This window comes from Podarcis raffonei, chromosome 1 (genome assembly GCF_027172205.1).
Source record: "Podarcis raffonei isolate rPodRaf1 chromosome 1, rPodRaf1.pri, whole genome shotgun sequence".
NCBI lineage: Eukaryota > Metazoa > Chordata > Lepidosauria > Squamata > Lacertidae > Podarcis > Podarcis raffonei.
In genome coordinates this window covers 77,692,991-77,715,972 of record NC_070602.1, presented here as the reverse complement: position 1 = coordinate 77,715,972, position 22,982 = coordinate 77,692,991, and the positions used below count along the sequence as shown (strand labels likewise).

The 22,982-nt window shown below is 45.6% G+C and overlaps 1 protein-coding gene across 2 annotated transcripts; it reads right to left on the bottom strand.

Annotated features, from left to right (window-relative positions):
• Window positions 1–978: 978 nt before the first annotated feature.
• RNH1 (ribonuclease/angiogenin inhibitor 1) lies at window positions 979–22,020 on the bottom strand. 2 transcript variants are annotated; one of them, XM_053395359.1, is made up of 10 exons: window positions 21,850–22,020; window positions 10,984–11,083; window positions 9,841–10,011; window positions 8,193–8,363; window positions 7,340–7,510; window positions 6,053–6,223; window positions 4,560–4,730; window positions 2,993–3,163; window positions 2,181–2,351; window positions 979–1,618 (listed from the first exon to the last, which is right to left on the bottom strand). In XM_053395359.1, exons 2-10 carry the CDS (start codon window positions 11,067–11,069, stop codon window positions 1,531–1,533), a joined length of 1,371 nt encoding a protein of 456 aa, XP_053251334.1. In that variant the 5' UTR covers window positions 11,070–11,083; window positions 21,850–22,020; the 3' UTR covers window positions 979–1,530. The 2 variants fall into 2 exon arrangements, with proteins under 2 accessions (XP_053251334.1, XP_053251326.1); XM_053395351.1 differs by lacking the exon at window positions 21,850–22,020 and adding an exon at window positions 16,630–16,752.
• Window positions 22,021–22,982: the final 962 nt, after the last annotated feature.

The window sequence follows — 22,982 nt, the reverse complement described above, 5'->3', positions numbered from 1 at the left end:
GGCTTGACTCCTTTTCCCCCCTCTTGTCCAGCCCAAGGCTTTGAAGAGCACATGGTGAAGTGGTTAGAGTGCTGAGCTGAGACCAGGGTTTGAATCCCCCTATCAGTTATGAAGTCCACTGGGTGACCTTGGACTTGTCACCATGCCTCAGCCTAAGCCACTCACAAGGTTATGGTAAGGATAAAATTGGGATGAGGAAGAATCCTGTAGGCTGCCTAGGAATTAAGGCACATTAACCGGGTGGCGTTGTGGGTAAAACCTCAGTGTCTAGGACTTGCCGATCGCATGGTCGGCGGTTCGAATCCCCGCGGCGGGGTGAGCACCCGTCGTTCGGTCTCAGGTCCTGCCCACCTAGCAGTTCGAAAGCACCCTTAAGTGCAAGTAGATAAATAGGTACCGCTTTATAGTGGGAAGGTAAACGGCGTTTCCGTGTGCTGCTCTGGTGCCGGTTCGCCAGAGCAGCTTCGTCACGCTGGCCACGTGACCCGGAAGTGTCTGCAGACAGCGCTGACTCCCGGCCTCTAGAGTGAGATGAGCGCACAACCCTAGAGTTTGTCAAGACTGGCCCGTACAGGCAGGGGTACCTTTACCTTTAACCATTTATTCAGTTGAACTGTCATCTTTAGTGTCTCAAGACAGTTACTGAACAATGAGAATGAACAACACCCAGAGCACCAACCTTCACGTAAACCTAGTATTACCTTACTACAAGTCCAGCTACACTAATGATATATCATGATTAACTACAATCAGTCAAGAAGAAAAATAGTATACCACTGGTGTTGCACAGAGCCATACTGTATAGGTAATATTTTCTTTTTAACTTGGCTGTGTATATGGGCTTATTTAGACACTCATGAAATGGTACTTCAGGTCTGAGCTTCTGAATATCCAAAGGGACCAAGATGTGAGCTTTTGGTGTTCTTCACCATCAAAACCATAAGGCCATAAACCAAAACCATAAAATCAGAAAGATAGTCTCTTTGCAATCAAACTTTATTTTATATTCCTACAGGGCTAGATTTGTTGATCAAGATACAAAAAGTTCACTCCTTGCATTCTCAGCAGAAACTATTAATATCAGAGATACTTAACGGGAGGGGCAATGTTGCATCCTAATTTTTGGCAATTAAAAAATGGGCATTATTCCCCAATTTTTCTAAAAGTCTCCAATATAGTTCTTCCCAAGGGAAGAGTTTCAAGTCATCTGCAAGTAACCATTATTGCTTTATGGCAGCTGGCAGGAGACGTATTCTACTTTGTGCTGATCTTAGTATTTCCCAAGAGGCAGAAAACCCACCAGCATATGCATTCTGGACTCAGCAGATAATTCCAGAACTTTCCCCATGCTGCCTCACCACTGAAGTACCAACACATTCCTAGCTTTGAATGTGGTTTCTAGACATATCACAGCTCCATGAAATCTGGAATCATAAAAGTCCATCATCATATGGTCTGGTGACTTGGTATACAAAAAGAATCCCAACAGAAGAAAAGGCAGTCGAAGTGGCCACAGCAATGTTGCACCACTCATGTAACAACTTTAAATCCAGGCTTTGATTCTTCCAGGGCCTTCAGCTCATTATCCACGTCAGCAGTCCAGTAAGTGTCGTACAAACTGCAAGAGATGAGAGTTCAGACATTAATGGTACCGAGACGTCATGCAAAGCAGGTAACCTCCCTTATCTGTAAGAAAGAAGCAGCACACACAACACTCTATTTCCCCAAGGTGAAAGGGCTTCCGATTGTTAACTTCCATTTGTACAGAGACAAGTAGTCTGGCTACTACGCCTGCCACAAATGGAAGTAAAACTTCCTTCAATATTAAAACTAGACAGCGGCTGTTCCTGATTAACAGACCCATGTTTCCAAAGAAGGAAGTCTAGGATTCATATTTTCGTTCAGGGGTACAGAACCTGTGTGCTTCCAGGTGTTGCTGAACTGCTCCATCTCCCATTAGTCCCAGACAGCGCAGCCAATGTAAGGTGTTGTAATTATGGATGTTGGAGGAATCAACTGAAAATGGGTCCTCATGCAGGTTTCATTCTATCTGCTCTTAGGGGTTCAGATGCCATTTTAATTGGGGTGCACTTACGGACTTCTTCATCAGACCCGCATCTCTGAAACGCCTTCCCCAACCTCATTCCCTAAGCCTATTACAGCACGAAAGAGTCACTTACATCAGGTACTTCAGGTTACAGTTGGGACTTCTCACTGCTTCGCAGAGCTTACGCACACCCTCATCTCCTATATGGCTGTAGCTTACATCCAGTTCTTGTAGGCAGGGTTTTCCAACGATGACTTCGGCAAGCTTATCGCAGCAAACCTCTGTGAGTTCCGATTGTCCCAGCCTAAGAAGAAGGGCAGAATAAGCACCAGACATATCCACAAGGGAGGAATATCCCTGAAGATGTCTCCTCTGCTGAACCCACAAACAAATTTCACACTGCTGCCTTTCAAGCAGGCATTCAGCCATGTGAAGAGGAACAAGTCTCGGCCTAGGAAAAACGTAGTTCGCCCTTTAGTTTACCCAAGTGTTCCAGCATTAAAACATGTTCCAAACTGGCAAATTTATTTTTATTAATTGTAAAACTTGTAATTGGGTATTTCACATCACATGCCCTTCTTTTCAAGTATGGCAGGCTGTCACCATAGATGAAACATAGCCATGGAAGAGATCTGTTGCCAAGCCTTAAGGCAGGCTTCCTCAACCTCGGCCCTCCAGATGTTTTGAGACTACAATTCCCATCATCCCTGACCATTGGTCCTTCTAGCTAGGGATCATGGGAGTTGTAGGCCAAAAACATCTGGAGGGCCGAGGTTGAGGAAGCCTGCCTTAAGGCAAAACAAAGAGGCACCAGAATGCCAAACAAGGCAGCCCCCTCTCCTCCGTATTTACAGCAATAACACAAGAGTTCTAAGCTCAATAACGTTTTAGAAAAACCTTAACACACTGTTTTCAAGAGAGCAACAAATGTCTAAGGTGACTTACCAGAGGGATTGCAGGTTACAGCTGGGGCTCAGAACTCCTTCACAGAGATCAGTCACCCCTGCATCACACAGATTATTTCCACCGATATGCAGCTCTTTCAGAGTCCCGTTCATGCTGAGAGCAGAGCCAAGGCTCTTGCAACAGGCTGAAGTCAAACCACATTCTCTTAGCCTATGGTAGACAAATAAGAATATCTCTGACAAGCCTGACAACTCTGCAGTGCAATAGGCCATCTAAGGTTACTTTTCCTTTCTGTGGAGTAAATCATATCTGACCAAAACAATATGAGAAACAGACTCAATACACATCCATTATAACTTCTTTAAATGGTGTCTGTTAGGCAACTTGTAACCATAAACAGATAGTAGATCAATATCAGGCAAATCGCTCCAGCAGAGAAATTAATAGACTGACTGAAGAAGGCAGGAGGATGGGCTGACAAGTTTAGAATGGAATTATTTAGTTCCTTCTCCTCTGGTAATGGAGCAGATTCTTCAACAGGGCCACCCTTGACTTATGGCTCCCTCTGAAGGGATACTAAGCTAAATCAGCTGGGAATTATATCAGGCAGGCTTGGATCTAAAAGACAAGGCACAAGGGCAGCCCCATATAGACAGCATTGCAATAATGAAGTCTTGAGGTTACCAACTTTTAATAAAAATATTTGTTTATATATATTTAAAACTCATGCATCAGTTCTCCATGGTGGTTTTTCAGCAGGGGCTATATTTTGAACTGAACAGAAGGCTGAAGGGTCAGCAACCTTTGCCCCACTCAATTGCTCCCACATGGGCCTAGATGACAAATCACTTTCTTCTCCTCTTAGGAAGAGCCCAACTTTTCATATGTATCATTCACTTATTATACCCGTATGGCCCAAGTTAAGCCTTCTTGCACCTGACATCCTCCAGCTGTTTCAGACAGCAACTCCCATCATCCTGACCTTTGATCCTGCTGGCTGCGGCTGGGGGGAGTTGCAAATCCAAGAAGGGGAGGGCCAGAAGTGAGAGTAGGCTGGCCAAGGTCATAAACTGTGTGGTGTGGGAGATGCTGTACTGCCAGACTGCTGACCAGTGGTGAGGAGTCTAGGAGCAGGCAAAAGGCTATCCAATCCATCTGCTCAGCCATTTCCTAGCAGCCCTGATGACCTGGGCACTTTCCTTGCCTTGGCTGACCTCGCAGGAGAACTCAAACAAGCTTTGGCCAACTTGAAACACCTGACTCATAGACTTATTTGAAGAGTGTTGTTGCTGCACTCACCCCCTTAGTAGGAGTAGTTTAATATTTTACGGGTTCCCCCTCCCCCCCCCTATTTGGTTTTGGTCTGCTGATTTTCTCATGAAAGGCAGCTGTTATTGTTCACTGCAACTTGACTTGGTGGACAAAAGTTTAAAGGGATCCTTATGATCAGAAGCTGGAATACTGTGTCATGCTGAAAGTCCTTGGAGCTGGACTGAGCCTCTTGATAAATATCCTTAATAGTCACAGACCCATCCTGTTTACTCATGACTTCCTTGTTACACCTGCAAAAAAGCCACAACAGAAAAATAAGCCTCCAGCTCCTTACCACAATGACTCAAGTTTAGATTTTGGGTCCTTCAGTCCTTGGCATAAGAACTCCATCCCTGCATCTTTTAGATCATTTCCAATCAGGCTCATCTCCTTGAGAGTCTCTTTGGTACCAATGACATTGGAGAGGTCCTTGCAGCCAGGCGCTGAGATGTTGCATTCCCATAACCTGAAACAATAATCAAGTCACTGTCTTTAGTCACTGGCAAGATCTAAAGAGTTTGTTATAGAAACTTCAAGCTGTGTGTACTGTTTGGAACCCCTGGAGTCCACATGAGCGAGACCGTTTGCTGTATTAAGACAAATGCTCATACACAAAGTTTCCCTCCTGCATTAGGCAGGAGCAACAGACATCTCCAACCAAATGCGTGTGCGGCCTACAATGTAAACCCCATGTCAGTCAAACAGACACCTACCAGAAGCGAAGTGCATTTACCAATGTGTCTAAGCCTGAAAGGTCCAATAACTCCTTAGGGCAGGGATGGCTAACCCGTAGTCCAGCTACTGTTGGAATTCAATGGCCATCAGTCCCAGCCAGGATGGTCACTGGTCAGGGATGTGGTCTAACAATACTGGAAAGCCACAGGCTCCCTGCCCTTGATTACGTCAATAAGTGTGTGTGCAATTTGGATATATGACCCTTATTCACATAAACCTCCACATTTTCTCCCCTGGAAAATTCACCAGTGAAAGAAGCAGCCAGTGCTGCACACGCAGAGTTCCACTGATGCAACAGGTCATCCCTGTCCTCCAACCCTCTAGAACAGATTTTGAGCATTTGCAGAAGGCTGCAGAGGAGGTAAATTCTGTTGCACAAGCAGAAGTCTACTGCACTAGCAAGAACAGCAACACTGGATATGAAACATTTAGAGTTCCATCTGCAAAACTTGTTTGGCAAACATTTACTTGGAGTCCTAGGAATTCACATTGGTGAAAAAAACGATTTACGGAAGATAGAGTCTTTACCATTGATTCCCATTGGCACTGCAAGAGTTTTAAAAAGCATGTTTTCCAGGGCTGGGAAATGTACAGGCTTGCAGGAATGAAGTTTATGAGACTGAATTCTGCACGTTTTGTAACATGAGCAGCTTTCAGGATCAGACATGCAGTTAAACAGATCTGGCTCCTACAACACACAATTCAGTATCCACCAGCACAACACATCCCACTATCTATTGCATTACAAAAAGGTACACATTTAGAAAAAAAATAGAAAAGGAGGTAAAAAATTACAAGGTTTATAAACATATTATCAAAAAGGTACATGGAAAATATTTGAATTACACAGAAATTATTTAAGTGGCACAGGAATTCTTTAAAAGGTGCATAGTAAAAAGACACATTAACACTCACATAAGGACACCAAAATACTGCAACCACAGTGACTCTATTTGAAAACCAAGGAAGATTATATATACATTTTTACAAAATAGTCCGCTCTTGTGACAGCCTAGTTGACAAGCTACACCTGCTCTAGATAAAGCCACTTACCACAGCTTGCGTATTTTGCAGTTGGGATTCAAGGCCCCCTGGCACAAGAGGGATACACCTGTGTTACCAATCTTGTTCTCGCCTATGCAGAGCTCAGTCAAGGACGGCTTTGAACTTAGCACAGCGCTGAGGTCCCGACAGCTGGCAGGTGTGATGTCACAGCTCTCCAGTCTGCAGGAAAGCAAGAAGCCAAAGCACAAATTACGTTCCGTTCAGCAACCCTACCCACAGCTGCTGCCACACACTAGCAGACCCACACATTATTTCAATTTTGCCAAAACTGCAGTTTTGTTGGCCAGTAGTGAAATGCCTTAGAGGCTTATTGAGCACTGCAAACTCCCCCCCCCCAAAAAAAAACCTTATCGAAATGATTGTGCATCAAGAAAAGCAGTGGAATATGCAGTGTGTGTTTCTTTGCCATAAGATGGTTTTAGGAGAAAAGAAAACCTTCAATTGGTTTTATTCAGAAGTTGGCATCACATTAATCTTAAAGGAAGATTCCAATGCGCTGTAAAATTGCATATACAGTCATATCTTGGCTTTCGAACAGAATGCGTTCCAGAAGTCCGTTCGACTTCCAAAACATTCAGAAACCAAGGCACGGCATCCAACTAGCTGCAGGAGTGTCCTGCAGCCAATCAGAAGCCGTGGAAGCCGTGCTGGACATTCGGCTTCCAGGGCAAAGTTCGCAAACTGGAACACCTACTTCCGGGTTTGCGGCGTTCGAGTTCCAAGTTGTTCGTGAACTAAGCTGTTGAAAACCAAGGTACAACTGTAACATGTCACACACACTGCCAAGACTTCTGCTTTAAGGGCCACAATTACAGAGGTTGCAGCAAGCAGGCATTGTTACACCCCACCCAAACCAATTTCTCCCCCCAAGTTACCCAGGAACCAGCTGAGCAGTTACAGAGAGGGGGCTGCTGCTCCTTCTGCGATTTGTGGCATCAAAGCCCTCCACATGCATTGAGGGGGGAGCTCCCATTGAAGCTTCCTTCACTTGGCAGATAACCAGACTTTTCTTCTTAATGGTGCCCCTCACTCTGAAGGCTCGTGAGAGCCACGAGGAGTTTGCGTAACTGCCCAAGCAGTTCTGATCACCGGCAAAAATGCAGGAAGCACTGACAGAACCAAAGAGGTGAGCGCTTCCAGAGCAGCCATGACAGTTGCAGAAGAGACCATGGCTGTTGGTGAAGGATGTGTGGCAGGTGCAGTGAAGCAGGTGCAGCCTAAGCAAGAGGGGCTGAGCCTGGGGAGAGAGCCAGGGGTTGGAAATAGAGGCCTTACTGCAGTGATTGCAGGTTACAGTTGTCGTCCAGCACGCCCTGGCAAAGCTGCTTCACTGCGGCATCCCCTAGTTTGTTGTTGCTCAGGTTGAGTTCCTTCAGGGATGGCTTGGTGCGCAGGGCAGAGCTGAGAGCCTCCACGTTCTCTGCTGAGAGCTCACAGTACTCCAGCCTACAGGAGAAGAACAGAAAGAACCCCCCCCCCCAATAGATAAGAAGGAGGCTCAAACAGTCTGGCATTTTCAAGCACAAAGCTTCCTCCTTCTGAACACACATCTGGACCAGCCCTCCACAACCTGGTGCCTCCAGAGGTTTGGGGGAGCTCCGTTGTCCATCATTCCCACCCAGTATGGTCAATAACCAGGCATGATGGGACCTGTAGTCCAAAAAACAACTGGAGACTCCCAGGTTGGGGAAAGCTGATCTAGACACAATGATTGTTCATGGAATTGTTTTAATGCATAGTTTATACTTTAATGTTTGTGTTGTTAGTTTGTACACCTGTTTCTTAAGAAGCTTATTTTGGCATTAAGCGGTATATTAATTATTATTAATAGTAAATATTTCCACCCATACCAGCTCTGATCTCTCAATCTCTCTTGGATATTGTTATCGGAAAGTGTGTGTAAATCTGAGAAAAGACACTGTACAAAACACACTTTGTATGACTTTTTACAAGCAATTGGGGGGTGGGGAGGAATTGTTCACCATCAGCCTCAGCTATTTTCATCCAACTCCTTGAGAGTAACTCACGACCATGGCAAGATGCATCTGAGTTCGAAAAGAGATGCTTTCTAACTTGAGAAATCTTCTCAGCCAAGAGATCTTTGCTAACAAATCTAGTAGTCACTTACTGAAGCTTCTCCAGCTGGCAGTTGGGATCCAGAAGTCCCTGGCACAAGATCTTAACTCCTGCTGTGCCCAAACTGTTGTCTCCCAGGTGAAGCTCAGTCAGGGATGGCTTGCTGCTGAGCACAGAACGGAGACTCTCACAGCAGCCTTTGGTGAGGTTGCAGTTCTGCAGCCTGGAAGAACAAGGCAGAGTTAAGTCAGCCTCCCTAAAACTCCTCATTTATTGTTTTACCTTGACGCCTAGATAATTGAAATATTATTTGAAATATACTGTACAATTCTGTGTTTGCATAAGACTTTATCCTAAGCTTACATCTATAAATTCTCTGCAGATGATACGGATGCCCATTGTGTTAGCTGCGACACAAGGAATCCCACAGCAGAAAAAGAACCCCTATACAGTGTGTTTCAAGCAGCACCAGCCCAGCAGGTATGTAGAAAAAATGCTGCCTAACAAGTCATAACACTTAACAGAGTTTTCAAGAGGAAAAACAGAGGAGCCTACCCGCTGCACTCCTCTTCTCAGTCATGTGACTAGAGACACCATCCCCTCCATAGTGATATTTTCTATATATTCAAGCCATGTGTTATAACTGCAAACTGCGGTAGGAGAAAACAGCCTACAATATCAGAGACTGCACTGCACTAGTGCAGCCCAGACTGATGGGGGCCATTTAAGTCATGAAGCCATAAAGCCATATGATCAGGAAGGCCGTAATTGCCATTTGAAAAACAGTCACATTTCACTAGAAGCCACTTTCCAGACTGCTCTCTGGGGTGCTGGCGCTAAAACCGAAACACATTGTTTCAGTTATCAGGATGAGCTAATGAACACAAAGCCCTCTTGACACTTGAGGTGTTCTTTGATCTGCTACTAGTTTCATATTTCCAGGTGCCCAGTTCCACTTCACCCAATTCAGGAGTAGTTCACAGAGATCCTTTCCTTGTCCCATATGAAGCCAATAATAACATGTGAGCTTTGAAAGGTGTGAGAGCTAGAAAAACTCAGCATCTAACCCCAAATAGGTAGACAGACAGACAGACAGGAGCCCAAGTTCTGCAATCTAACCTATTGGTTCACTGTGAAGGTCAATCAAGGTGTGGCAGTCTTTTTAGAGCATGCAAAACAGCACCACTACTTCTGGGCAATGTTGGGGGAAAATACATTTTAATGTATTTTTAATCTCCTGTTGGAAGCCGCCCAGAGTGGCTGGGAAGACCCAGCCAGATGGGCAGGGTATAAGTAATAAATTAATAAATTATTATTATTATTCAACCCTGGCGATCAATGGGGTGACAGGTGTCACAGACAGATCGTCCTCACATCCCTATTATTATTACTATTGATTTCCCCGCCCACTTGTATGCCAGCCTAAGCAAATGGTTTGATTATCGGTTAGCAGAGGTCCCACAGTCCAGCTGCTCCAGGAAAAACTCATACAGTGGTAACTTGATGGGAAGAATATAAGAAGCAGAGATCACAGTTCAACAATAGCAAAAATAGTTTACTCTAACCCCAAAAGGAATTCTGAGCCACTTTCTTAGCCAGAAGGGAATTTATCACTGACAACCTTCCTACTGTGGACATTTCCATCTGTGGAGACCTTCGGCTAACAAAACTTAAGCCATGACAGATTGTAGGGGATTTACCATAGTTTCTGAAGGTTACAGCTTGGACTCAGCAATCCTTTGCACAGCAACTCTACAGCAGCATCTCCCAGTTCATTGTTGTTCAATTTCAGTTCAGTCAATGTTTGCTTTGTGCTCAGAAAGGCGCAGAGATCTTTACAATGACTAGCTGATAGACTACAGTCATCCAATCTGAGAATGAAGGGGAAGAGGAGCCGGGTGTTAGCTCTAACAAACCAGCTGAGAGAAACATTTCTCCTCTACAGAATTCTTTTCCCCCCTTCCAGCCTGATTTGGAAGACTTCCAGAATATTTGAACAGCAAAAGGTGAAATCCAACATTGTCTATCAGCAAATTGGAACCCTTGTTACAGCAGATTCCCCATATATCCATAAGCAGTGCTTTTTTTCCTAAAAAAATGTTTTGAGGTACTCATTTTGACTCAAGAAAGTCACCATTTTATAGTTCAAATCGGGGAAAATAAATATAGTAAATGAACAAAAGTACAAAGATTCACAAAATGTTTAGAGGTATGCATACCTCTGAGTCCCGCCCCCCGAAAAAAAGCACTGCCCTTAAGCCTCCCACGCACTCACAAAATAAATCCGCAACAATAAAATAATTCAACAAGCAATAAGGTTTTCAAATGAAACAAGAGCAGACAAAAATGGCTGCTGGTTAGAAACAATTAAGTTAGACATTGCTTTCATTCACATGCAGCACTATGCCAAACCATGGCTTACAGCAGTGATGGCCAAACTTGGCCCTCCAGCTGTTTTGGGACTACAATTCCCATCATCCCTGGTCCTGTTAGCTAGGGATGATGGGAGTTGTAGTCCCAAAAAAGCTGGAGGGCCAAGTTAGGCCATCACTGGCTTACAGGAACAAGCCAAAATCATATCTGACTTGCTCCTTCCCCTCTGTGTGCTGCTGCTGCCACATGGATTTGTCTCTCCCAGACAAACCATGAGCAGTTAACCAAGAACAAAACTTGGTAACTGTTAAATGACAATGTGAAATCTGGTTGTGAGGAGCATCTCTAGGTATTTTGGGGCCAGGACAATGTTTTCAAGCAAGAATTACACCAGCTCAAGTTCCATCGGAATGGAGCCCTTGCAGTTGTGAGACCTTAACATACATGGGTTTCGCTGACATTTTACTTACCTGATGGTTTTGTACTGGCTCAGAGTTGGAAGAAGTTCCTTCCAGCTGGACCCACTGAGCTCTTTGGACTGGATGTCGAGGTCCATTTTTGATGCAACAGCTGGAGAGAAGGGAGAGAGAGAGAGGTGTTATTTCCCTACAACAAGGGTCAAGGGGAAGGCTATTGTTCCCATTCAAACTACAGCATTTTTGTTTGCTTTTCTATAGCAGAAGCCACTATGCTGCCCTCCACATGTTGATGAACTCCAACTCCCACCAGCCTCTGCCACCAAAAATGATGAGTGCTGGCAGCCCAACAGCAGCTGGCGGCCTCACTGCTGGCTATCCCTGGTCTATAGCATTTGCAGCTATCTCAGTTGCAAGCAAGAATTTCTCAAAAGACTCCTGCACTTGCTCAAGAACTAGCCCCCTGCTGAAAGGTACTGTTTGTGGCCGCTTGCAACTTAACCCAAAGAGGCCCCTTCTTAACAAGAGCTGATGCAACAGCCCGAAAGCACACACATGAATCATGCAACGCTTCTGTCTCTCTGTCGACAGCCGGTCTTAACCACATTTACTAGAAGTGAACCTCTGAAGGGCAATGTTTCAACATTTGTAAACTTTAGCCCCATTCTGAAGGCGACTACATTCCTGATCTGCACAGCCTAGATTTGTAGTGAATATGCGAGTTTAGAGAGGGCCCTTTATTAAATGGAGCTGGCACTACGTGTACTCTGCAACTCCGGTATTTGGTACAGTGGTACCTTGGTTTACGAACTTAATCTGTTCCGGAAGTCTTTTCTTAAATCAAAGTGTTCTTAAACCAAGGCATGCTTTCCCGCAGCAGTGGGGGACTCAATTTACAAATGGAACACACTCAACAGGAAGCAGAACATGTTCTACTTCCAAGGCAAAGTTCACAAACCAAAACACCTACTTCCGGGTTTGCAGCGTTCTTAATCCAAGTTGTTCATAAAATAAGCTGTTCTTAAACCAAGGTACCACTGTACTATTAATCTGGACCCAGCTAGGCCCACAGCACCAGCAACTGCACTGGGTTTAACACACACAGCACAGCAGCCATGATGGATCAAATTGGATACGCCATTTATTTGGTAATTCATGATCTATATCTTATGTAGCTCTGCCCGTATGAGCAATAAAATTAATACAAAAGACGGAAAATTCCACCTTCTGTTCCAGTTCTCAAAGATATAAAAGGTGTATTGAGAACCATACTGTGATGTCAGTTGATTCATTCTGAAAGTGTTTTTTTCAGGGTGAGTGTGTTTTTTCTTCTTTTCTTTCCTGATACTTGCTCTGCTTCATGTTCTTTCTCTCACCTGGTGGCCAAAAGATCTTGGTCTGCTGTAAGTATGACTCCCTATATTCCTTGGGAGGGGTGGCTTTAAAAAAAAACAAAAAACTTCATGAGATCTTCTCATAAACCTCCCACATCACACTTGGTTTGGTGCCAAGGTTAGGCCAGAAGAGAAGAAGAGAGAGAAGAGTTTTGGATTTGATATCCCGCCTTTCACTCCCCTTCAGGAGTCTCAAAGCGGCTAACAATCTCCTTTCCCTTCCTCTCCCACAACAAACACTCTGTGAGGTGAGTGGGGCTGAGAGACTTCAAAGAAGTGTGACTGGCCCAAGGTCACCCAGCAGCTGCATGTGGAGGAGCGGAGACGCGAACCCGGTTCCCCAGATTACATGACTACCGCTCTTAACCACTACACCACACTGGCTCTCAGGATTTCTGATATCACTTTGCAAAGTGATAGAACTATTCTATCATTCTCTCCAAGGGGTGCACGTTATAATCAGCTCAGTACCGTCACAAACCACTCCCCTGAACTCCAGGTATTTGGTACCCTTGGGGTTTTTTTCCCATTTTGAAATTTTCAAGTGAAATTTGATATAAGGTTAATCAGTGCTTTTTTTCTATAGAAAAAAGGTGCCGGTATTCACAATGAAGTTGTTACAATAAGTACCACACTTTTAGCCTTTTGGGGGGAAATGGTGCTGGTACTATGTACCTTTCAGTACCTCCTGGAAAAAAATCACTGAGCTTAATTATTCTGGGTTGAAGTGCTGTTACGAGACATTTCTGAAAGCTGATTCACCAGTGAGCTGGCAGAGAAAGCACATTTCATCAGCTCCAGAAAACCCAACCCAAATGCCCAACCTAACGACTGGATCTTCACAATATCTTTTCCTGGAAACAACACAGAAACAGACTCTGTGAATACTTGTCAAGCAGGTCACCTGGTATTAATGTTGCTGTGCCTCAGAAGCATTAAACAGTTTCAACGAAGCACTCACCTATGTGCAACTCCCTCTCACCTCCCTTTTCATAGTACAAAGCAGACACTGGATACTGCAGTCAGGAAGGGAAGTAGGACAGGTGAGCTAATGGTGCTTAACCCTTTCCATACCCTGTCATTTGTCCACTCAAATTACTTTCCACCAGCTTTGGATAGAAAAAGAGCTAGGAAAGATATGTGGTGGGGAGCCTACAACTTTTTCCCAAATGGTTGTGGGATGATTTTGAGTGGAAATAGCAGAAGGAGACAGGGTTACCTACCTACAACACTTTTTCTGTGCCTGATCACAGATTCTGAAACTGTCTGGGGGCAAAAAAAACAACAACACAACCTCCTAAGTAATAGTTCACGAATTATCAGCCTGGTTTGGCCATCAAAGGACATCATCCCATATATATATATATATATATATATATATATATATATATATATATATTAAAAATTGACCCGTGCCACATATTCTTTTTGTAGGCTGATAAACTGCATGGAGAGACTCAAGTCTTGGGGAGGTATTTGGCCATATGATATTCACTTCCAAGTAGTTCCACTAGAAAAGTTTGAGTAACCAGTTTACTACTGATCACCTTTAAAGTAACAGACCACATTGTCAGCATGCTGCTGGGCATATCAAAGAAGGAAGTGTTCCCTAGAGATCACCGACTGTTCCCACACAATGCTTCCGGCTTAAACCATCTGCCTGCAAGAACCTTGCAAATTCCAATGTCACTAGAAATTGACAGTTCCTTCCATTCATAGAGTTGCAAGGGACCAAGGGGGTCATCTAGTCCAACCCCCTGCAATGCAGGAATCTTCCACCCAACATGGGGCTCAAACCCACAGCCTTGAGATTAAGAGCCTCGGGCTCTACTGACTGAGCTTTCAAGCCACATCATATCCTCCCACTTTGCACAGCTGAACGTTTGCCTCTCTCCAGGTAACTTTGTACCTCAATTTGTGCACTTTGTTGTTTCATCTGTCAAAACATGGCAATGTGTATAAAGCTCTGCTGGCTTCAGCTAGAAAAAGGAAAGGGACCAGATCTGCAGATTCCCAGAACTCGGGGCACAGATTCAATGCTTCTCCAATGTTGCCGTTTTATTGCCTTCTGGAGGGACACTCTTGCACTATAGCACAGTGAAAGCATGCGCTCACACATGGAGCATTTGAAGTGTGGAAAGTAGCAGGATTTCAGGAAGAAGCACCAATTGGAAATGAAGCAGTATGCCTACCCCAAAATCTCAGCAGGCACAAACCATATTGAAAGTGGGGTCATGTATCATCAGCCCTATACCATCATGAGCCCAAATCGTAATGAATACACAATAAAAAGGACACCTGAAGCCTGTTCTCTTTTCTACTCCCTACTGCGATGGCTGGAAGAGACCATTAGTTTCTAGACATCAGCTATTTATAGCTGAACACACCCTTTTGGATAATTAGGCATCTAGGGGTTTTCCATCCTTGCAACTCTATTCCCTTTCCTGTTTACATCATGCATGCAAATACAACATATGCAATGCCTGGCAACTCCCAGTCGTTAAGAGGAAAAATGTACCAAGTTGACAGGCTTCACTCAAAGGAAGCTGCTGGTTTTTGACAGCCATTATTTTACAATGGCACAAACGATGGTCCTTCACTTGTTCCAGGGATGGGAAATGTGTGGGTGTCATTCTCTTTGGCTGTTGGCTACCTCCCACCACCCTTAACCATTGGTAATGCTGACTGGGACTGATGGGAATTGGCATCCGGGGAGCCATGGGTTCCTCATCTCTAACTTATACCAACAAAGAGCTGGACTATATGGTCACATCTAATATGATATGATCATAGAGGTTTATCAATGAATTGTAGAGTTGGAAGGGACCATGAGGGTCATCTAGTCCAATCTCCTGCAATGCAGGAATCTTTTTGCCCAATGCTCGAACCCACAACCCTGAGATTAAGAGTTGCCAGAGACCTACTTGTGAAAGCAATCGGCTCATACTTTATGCCTCTCAACTGAACAGTCAAGAGCTCCAGTTTGTGGGGTGGGGAGAGAGACCAAAGCAAGCATTGGGAGGCTGGTTGTAAATTGCCTAGTAGTTGTGAGTTGTTTTTTATCTAGATGCCACAAACAATTAAAAGGAAATTCAGCGAGTTTGATTCCTGTATTAGAGCATGAGCAACAGCTGACAATAGGCAATGCGGGGGAATGCCAACCACATGCTTTTCAAAACTGAAGTGCACTGCAAAACGCACAAAACCTCCGGTCACAAAACAGCCTGATGCCAGCAGTTGAGCAAAGCTAGCTAATGAAACAAAAAATGCTGTTCACAGAGAAAACCGACATTCTATTGGAACCATATAAGTACCAGATTCATAGAGCTTGGGCAAGGGCCTTGCAAAGCCACCGAGCCCAGCCCTCTGCTCTATGCAGAAAACCCAGAGTGGGAGCATCCCCAAACAGACCTGGGAGTCTGGCCTCTGCTTGAAAGAGACAGACCCTGCCTTCCCTCAGACCAGCCTTTGCTAACCTGGTGGCCTCTGGGTCTTGCTGGAATACAGCTCCCTTCAGCCCCAGCCAGCTCACCTAACCAAGATCTGACACCCTCCAACTTCAGCTCCACAAGTTGGCAGCGGAAGGTTTCCATGACAACTTCCAAACACACAAAACACACAGATCACTCTCAAAGGATGAGAGCGGGGAAAGCAACAAAACCCATCCATTTCTTACTGTGTTGCTACTTTGAAATGCCACCACTGTCCTTTGCAAATGGGAGGGAGGAATCCTCCATATACCTACCCAAGTGCGAGTTCTTCCAGCACAAAGCTTCCTATATATATATATATATATATATATATAATATTGTTATTATTAAGAAACTGAGCCACCGCTACACACTTTCTACCATAGTAAAGGGGCAGAACTTCGGGGGAAATTAGCTGACGCCTCATTAAAGTCATGCTATTTTAAATCGGGGAGGGCTGCTATTACAGCATATAAATGACAATGAATTGGGTTTATTTCACAGAAGCCCGAGAGCAAGTACTCATTCCTAGCTAGGAACCATTTTTCCAGCCCCGATCGGCCACTTTCTGCAGTGTCAGGCTCAACAAGGAAGAGGCTGGAGTGCCGCCCTCTTTCCTTGCGACACAAACGCGTCAGAAGCGGGTTAATTAAAAACAGGAACTCAAAACCAGCCTTGCTTTCCAACCCCGCTGCCTAAACTAGAAATCTATTTTTTGCGCGCTTCTCAGGCACCTATGACACCTGGTTTAAAACAAAAAACAACAACCCGACCACGTAGTACTTGTTGGCCAACCCCAATGCCTTGAAAAGAGAGCGAGGTTTGCGCTTACTTACCCGATCTTCGGCCCGCGCGGAGAACCAACCCAAATACAGCTCTGCCGAAGCCAAGCACTAGCGCCGCCGCCCGAATCGCAATAAATAGCTTCTCGGCCAACCCGCCCCTAACGGGAAGCGCTGGAACTAATCTGCCTAGCCGCGCCTCCTTCTGGGCGGCGAAGGGAGAGGTTGGGCCACGGGGATCGCTCGCCTTCGGAGCCGGCTGTAGTAATTAGATGGGCTCTGCTTTCCCCGCAACCAAGACGGAACCGATTCTGTTTGGGCAAGCTCGATTCCCAGGGCGCCACGTGAGGCTTTCCCAAATGTGCGGTGACGCATCAGTCTCCCCTTTGGAAGAGTCATCGCAGCAACCACAGGCGGAAGGGAGTCCTGCTGGTTTTCTACGAGTCCCCTTGTTTTTACAACACCAGAGGTGCGAACGCCTTTGCTAAGAAGATCTGGGGTAGCACTTTTGCTCTGACTTGCCCAGAGTCTGTAAATCTACCTCTCTATTAGGTTGTCACATCCTTGGTTTCGAACATTAGTGTGACATTCAAGAGGTGCAGATTCCCCCATGTCTGCATTGCCACACTGGGAGAAGCAGCTGTGCCTGTTGGCTGCCTGGAGACCTCCCAAAGCAAAAAGCAGGAATCCTATCCCAGGTTGCCAAATTGCCAAAATTCAAAACTTACAAATTTGTCACACACACCCTGAAATTTTATTTATTTTTTAAGAAGTCCAAGCAAACAAGGTTCATGTTTTAAGAACCTGATGCTGGAAGGCTGATCTTTTCACAATTTTCTCCACAGGTTACTTTTGAAAGCGTGTCTTTATGCTTTTCTGCAAACAGATGAACGTGTGCAATAAGCAAACTTTTGCCCACTGTCTTATACTTCCAAGCATGAATTTTCACCCACAACACTGCAATATATTCCATCTGTACAAAATAGGTCCAGTGATAACCTTCTGCATTGAGGAGAAGGGGCCATGCTGTTCATCTCCTCTAACTGGCCAGGGGTGATTGATAGCTTATCCTAGTATACACACTGGAAGGATGCCTTTTTGAACTCAGCAGGCCTTACTCCTAAGTAAACATGTATAGGATCAGTATAGGATCAGGCTGCAAGTGTGCCCTGGAGATGCTCCCACAGAGGAATAGTAAGTAGAGCAGAGGAGCATGGCAGCCAAAACATTTTAATGAACACATACAACTAAATAAGGTTTTCAAAATGGGAAGGCGCTGCTGTGCTGAGAAAGCTTTGCTGCTGTTCACCATTTCTGAAAAATAACTAGAAGTGTACTCTTGCCCAGAAGAGGTATAGCAGAGTGTGTATAGGTGATTTAAAAATAAAAAAACAGATTCCCACCCAGTATATGGCATAATGCCAAAGACAATTTCCAGGAGTACCTCAGATAAGCACAATTCATGTTATGAGGCAAATAATGCTATGTTCATACCTGAAGCATAAAGTCCTAGAAGCATCTCTCCTCTTCCATAGCAACAAAAATATAACAACCTAAATAACTAAAAATTTGCTACCCATTTATGACGTTCAAAATCTAGAACCTGAGGTGGCTGCCTCACACTGATAAATGGGAGAGACGGCCCTGGCAACTGCCACCCCTTGTCCCCATGGGCATGCACACATGTAGGTAAAAATCAGCTGTTCTTGTTTGTCCACAAACCTATAAAAAGATGGAGACAGAGCTGATGTGGGCCACAGAACACTGATAATTGTCTGTCTTCTCCATTCTCTTCTCCTTCTGCCTATGTAATCAATTTCAGACCTAGCCCAAGGCTGCCAGGTCTTTTCATACAAGCCTCTTTCAGAAATCCTCAGTTAATTAAGTGCCCTACACTTTGTCCCCCTTTGGAAGCACCTAGCTTTTTACCAAAAGGTTCTTCCAGTTGAATTTGTTTCTGGCCATTCATGAATCCCATATTCTGTCCTGGTGTATCATCCCACAGCCTTAGACTGCTCCCCTGTCCATACCTGTTCAACAGTGTACTGACCTTCATTAGTCTTAAGTAATTCCTGACATCCTTTTAAAAGACAACTGCCTATGAAGGAAATTCCAGTTTCCTCTTTTCGTAAATGCCTCCAGCAAAGATTACTTTGTTTTCTGATTTCACAAGTTCTAGTTCCTCCTACAACTGCCTGACCTAAGGAGAAGCAAAGGGCTGTTCTTCAGCTTTGCAGTTTAAAACAGGTACCGGGTGGAATTCAGTGTTGCATTATATTGAACAATCTGTCTGCGCAACCTTCTTGGGGACTGTGAAACGGGAGTCTGCTAGAGCATAGGGATGGAGGAATGGGAGTTGTGAGACGTGGTGCTCTTTCACACTTCCACTTGTCCTGCCACTTTCCTCCGGGAAACCCCACTGTTTACTGCCGAATTGGAACAAACATCAATTGGTTTTTCTATAGATTGACAGCAGGGGATTTTCCTGGAGGAAGCAATGGGGCAAATGGAAAACCTCTCAGACCTGTGTTTTCTAGGCACAGAATAAGCAGAAGTGTGGATGAGCTCTTAGTGCAAAAGGGAGAAATTTCAGGGGCTACAGGGAGAGTCTGTTAGGGAGGCAAATGCAGAGAGAAAGGTTCTGTGAGTATGCATGTCCATGGGCTTTTTTAGGGGTGGGGAAACCAAAATAAAGCACTGAAAGGGGTAACACCCTAGTCCATAGGTAAGCAAACTAAGGCCCAGGGGCCGGATCCGGCCCAATCGCCTTCTAAATCCAGCCCGTGGACGGTCCGGGAATCAGCGTGTTTTTACATGAGTAGAAAGTGTCCTTTTATTTAAAATGCATCTCTGGGTTATTTGTTGGGCCTGCCTGGTGTTTTTACATGAGTAGAATGTGTGCTTTTATTTAAAATGCATCTCTAGGTTATTTGTGGGGCATAGGAATTCATTCTTTCCCCCAAAAAGATATAGTCCGGACCCCCACAAGGTCTGAGGGACAATGGACTGGCCCCCTGCTGAAAAAGTTTGCTGACCCCTGCCTAGTCTCTCACCGAAAACAACAACAAAAAGCCTGAGCAGAATTTTGCCCCCTAGCTCAGGTTCTACAAATTCTAGAAACTTGCTCATTTTAAATGATAACTGGGGATCTGGAGATTAGGTTTCACCAGGGGAGGGGAAACTGCTACATGTTTGTGGAATACAGTGGTACCTCGGGTTAAGTACTTAATTCGTTCCGGAGGTCTGTACTTAACCTGAAACTGTTCTTAACTTGAAGCACCACTTTAGCTAATGGGGCCTCTCGCTGCCGCCACGCCACTGGAGAACGATTTCTGTTCTCAACCTGAAGCAAAGTTCTTAACCTGAAGCACTATTTCTGGGTTAGTGGAGTCTGTAACCTGAAGCGTATGTAACCCGAGGTTCGACTATACCTGTTCGGCTCCAGTAATGCAGGCTATGCACCTCAGCTCTGAAACACCAACATATTTATGTACTTAACACCGAGACTTATGAACTTTGGCCAGTTTCTTGACAAAAGACATTGCATCACAGCACAGATGGTAAACTTCTTGCTGCAGTGTATGTAGACTCACAAGGCTCTGACTGATAAGGTCATCCCAACCCATTCAAAAGTCTTATGATTTTAACAGCATGATTATTCAAACCATCTAAATTGGAGGACTTGGTTTTACATACTAAACTTCTTGCTTCGGTGTGTCAGTGCTATATTGACTTTAGCGTGGCTGTGCCTATGCACACTGAAAATAAGTCCCATGGAATTAACTTGCATCAAGAAGTCTGTTATTGAGCAACCTGAAGCTCTTTGTGGCAGTGAGTGGCTGGTGCAAGGCAGTGGGTGGATGTTATTCTGCTTGCATCTTGCTCTTCCTTTGTCTTGGGCTGTAGGAGCCACCCGATCATTCTGCCCAGATACTGAGATCCAGCTCCAAGGGCCTTCTGGCAGTTCCCTCATTGAGACATGAAGTTACAGGGAATCAGACAGAAGACCTTCTCAGTAGCTGCACCCATTCTGTGGAATGCCCTCCTGTCAGATGTGAGTGGTGGCAGCCTGGGAACAATTCCAAGGGCCATCTGAAGAAGCCTAGGGGCCACATTCAGGCCCCAGGTTTCCATCCTTGCCATAGGCACCTGGTCCGCCACTGTGGGGAACAGGATGTTGGCTCAGCAGGGCTCTACTCAAATAAATCCAGTCCCTTTGGAATAAATGGGGCTTTGGCTCTTACCTTTTTTTCTAGACTGGGGCAATTGCTATTGAAAACTGTCCTGACAAATCTGTTGAGTAGTGGGGTACAACTCTTTTAAATAAACAAAGCAGGCAAATGTTCCCTGTGTCCTGCATCATGACAGACACTATTTGGGTATGAGGTGGTGCCCTTAAGAAACATTAGGAAGCTGCCTTTAACCGACTCAGACCATTGGTCCATCTTGCTCAATATTGCCCTCACTGACTCTCCGGGGCTTCGGACAGGGTTCTCTCCCAGCCCTACTTAGACATGCTGGGGATTGACCTTCTACAACCATGGTGCCCAATATGGGGCACACGCCCCACAGCGGGGCAATTTGATTTTTAAGGGGGGCAATTCGAGAATGTGTTAGACCATGTTAATGGCCTTTTAGGCTTCCTCCATGTGAATCGGAGTTCACTTTTTGAACAATAAGAATTATATGTCGCGGGGGGGGATCAGTATTTTATGTGGGGCATGGCCAAAAAAAGGTTGAGAACCACTGTTCTACAAGCAGAGCAGATGCTTTCCACCCCACAGAACTTGCGGGGGGGGCTTTTTCTTCTCTGATTTATTGCGAGCGCTAATCCACGAAGCAGGAAACGGCGTCCTCGCTTTCTAATGACTCATCCATCCCAATCCACTTCTCCAGCCTCATCATGAGCTGGCACTGGAAAATAGTGCGCCATCCCCGGCTGCTGCAGGCGGCTTGCTGACCGCGCCCTTCTTGCATTAGCTACCGAAACTCCTAAGGACTTGCATCCCTCGTTGGCGAAATCCCAAAGACGCAGCGCCCTAAGCCACGACGTAGCAGCAAACTGCGCGAAAGCATCCGCGTTCCTCTAGCGGCGGCCTGTGCTTGAGGTCAACAACTGAACAGAGAGCCTTTCTTTTTTGCACAAAGAAGCGCCATCGCGCCCTTTTATGACCGCCTTGGCCCTCAGATCGACTCTCTGCGCGCATCCCTCTCCAAGCCAGCCGCCGAAAGCTCCTTTAAGCACCCCCAGCTTGCCCGGCCTGCCATACTTACTGCGCGGATCTGCCTTGGCGAGGAAGCTGCTGGAAAACGTCAGCCGGATACTTCCTACTCTCCGCCTGCTTGTATCCGCGCAACCGCCAGAGTTTGGGCTCCGCGCGCTTCCGCATTGCCAAATCGCAAGGAAACGCCTTGGATTGGGCGTGTAAACTTGCTTGGTTTTCTAACGGATGTATGCCCCGATCCTTCCTTTCTGCACTTGTTGTGGGGGGGGGGCAGGATCAGCAAGAGACACGCAGCAAGGGTGGCTAGTGTGTATGAACAAATATATTTCTTTAAAAGAAGCGGGGGGTTAAGAAATGTATGCGGGAAAGTAAAGGGACTGGAAGCCCCCGCTGTTAGGTATTTATTGCATTTATACCCGACCACTTTCTCGAGGGGGTGCACATGGTTCTCCCCTTGCTCATTTATTCCCCGCAACAACCCTGCGAGGTAGGTTAGGCTGCGAGGCTGTGATTGGCCCAAGGTCACCCAGTGTGAGCTTCATGGCCGAGGGGGGCTTTGAACCCTGATCTCCCCCAGTGGTTTTCCCGGGCCGACACTCTTAACCACTACACCACACTGGTTCCGCGCGATCACTGATGCGCTCTGATTCCGAGTACTGGAAGCAACGTCACCCCTTTACAGACGCTTTTGCTATCTACCGACAGCCCTGGAAAGGCACGGCGCATGCGCACAATTTGGTCCAGGCCTGCTGTTGGAATGTTGTAAAACTGCCGCAAGGTGGCACCGTGCTGCTTTCTCCGGCCCGCCCCTTGCGTGGCCCGCACTGACACAGCCGAGGGTTTTCTCTACCATTCCAGTCACGCGCCAGGCTTAGTTACAGCTCCACGGCAACTCCTGATTGGTTGGAACGGCAGCGATTCAAAATGTGATTGGCTGCTTGTAGGAAAGAGAGAGTGTTGGACTGTTTATTTGGAATTCTCCGCTGAAGGCTGCAATTTCCTCAGGCGGGCGTCTGGAATGCGCAGCTACCAGCAGCCTTTCCTCCTCGGCATCCAGTTTCCTATTCAAAAGAGCAACACCACCTTCCTGTCATCCAGCCGCTCTGCAGCAGGTGCTGTCCTGACAGTGAAAGCGGATTTTTGCATAATATGTCTATAAGGAGCAGCAGGGTGCCAACACTT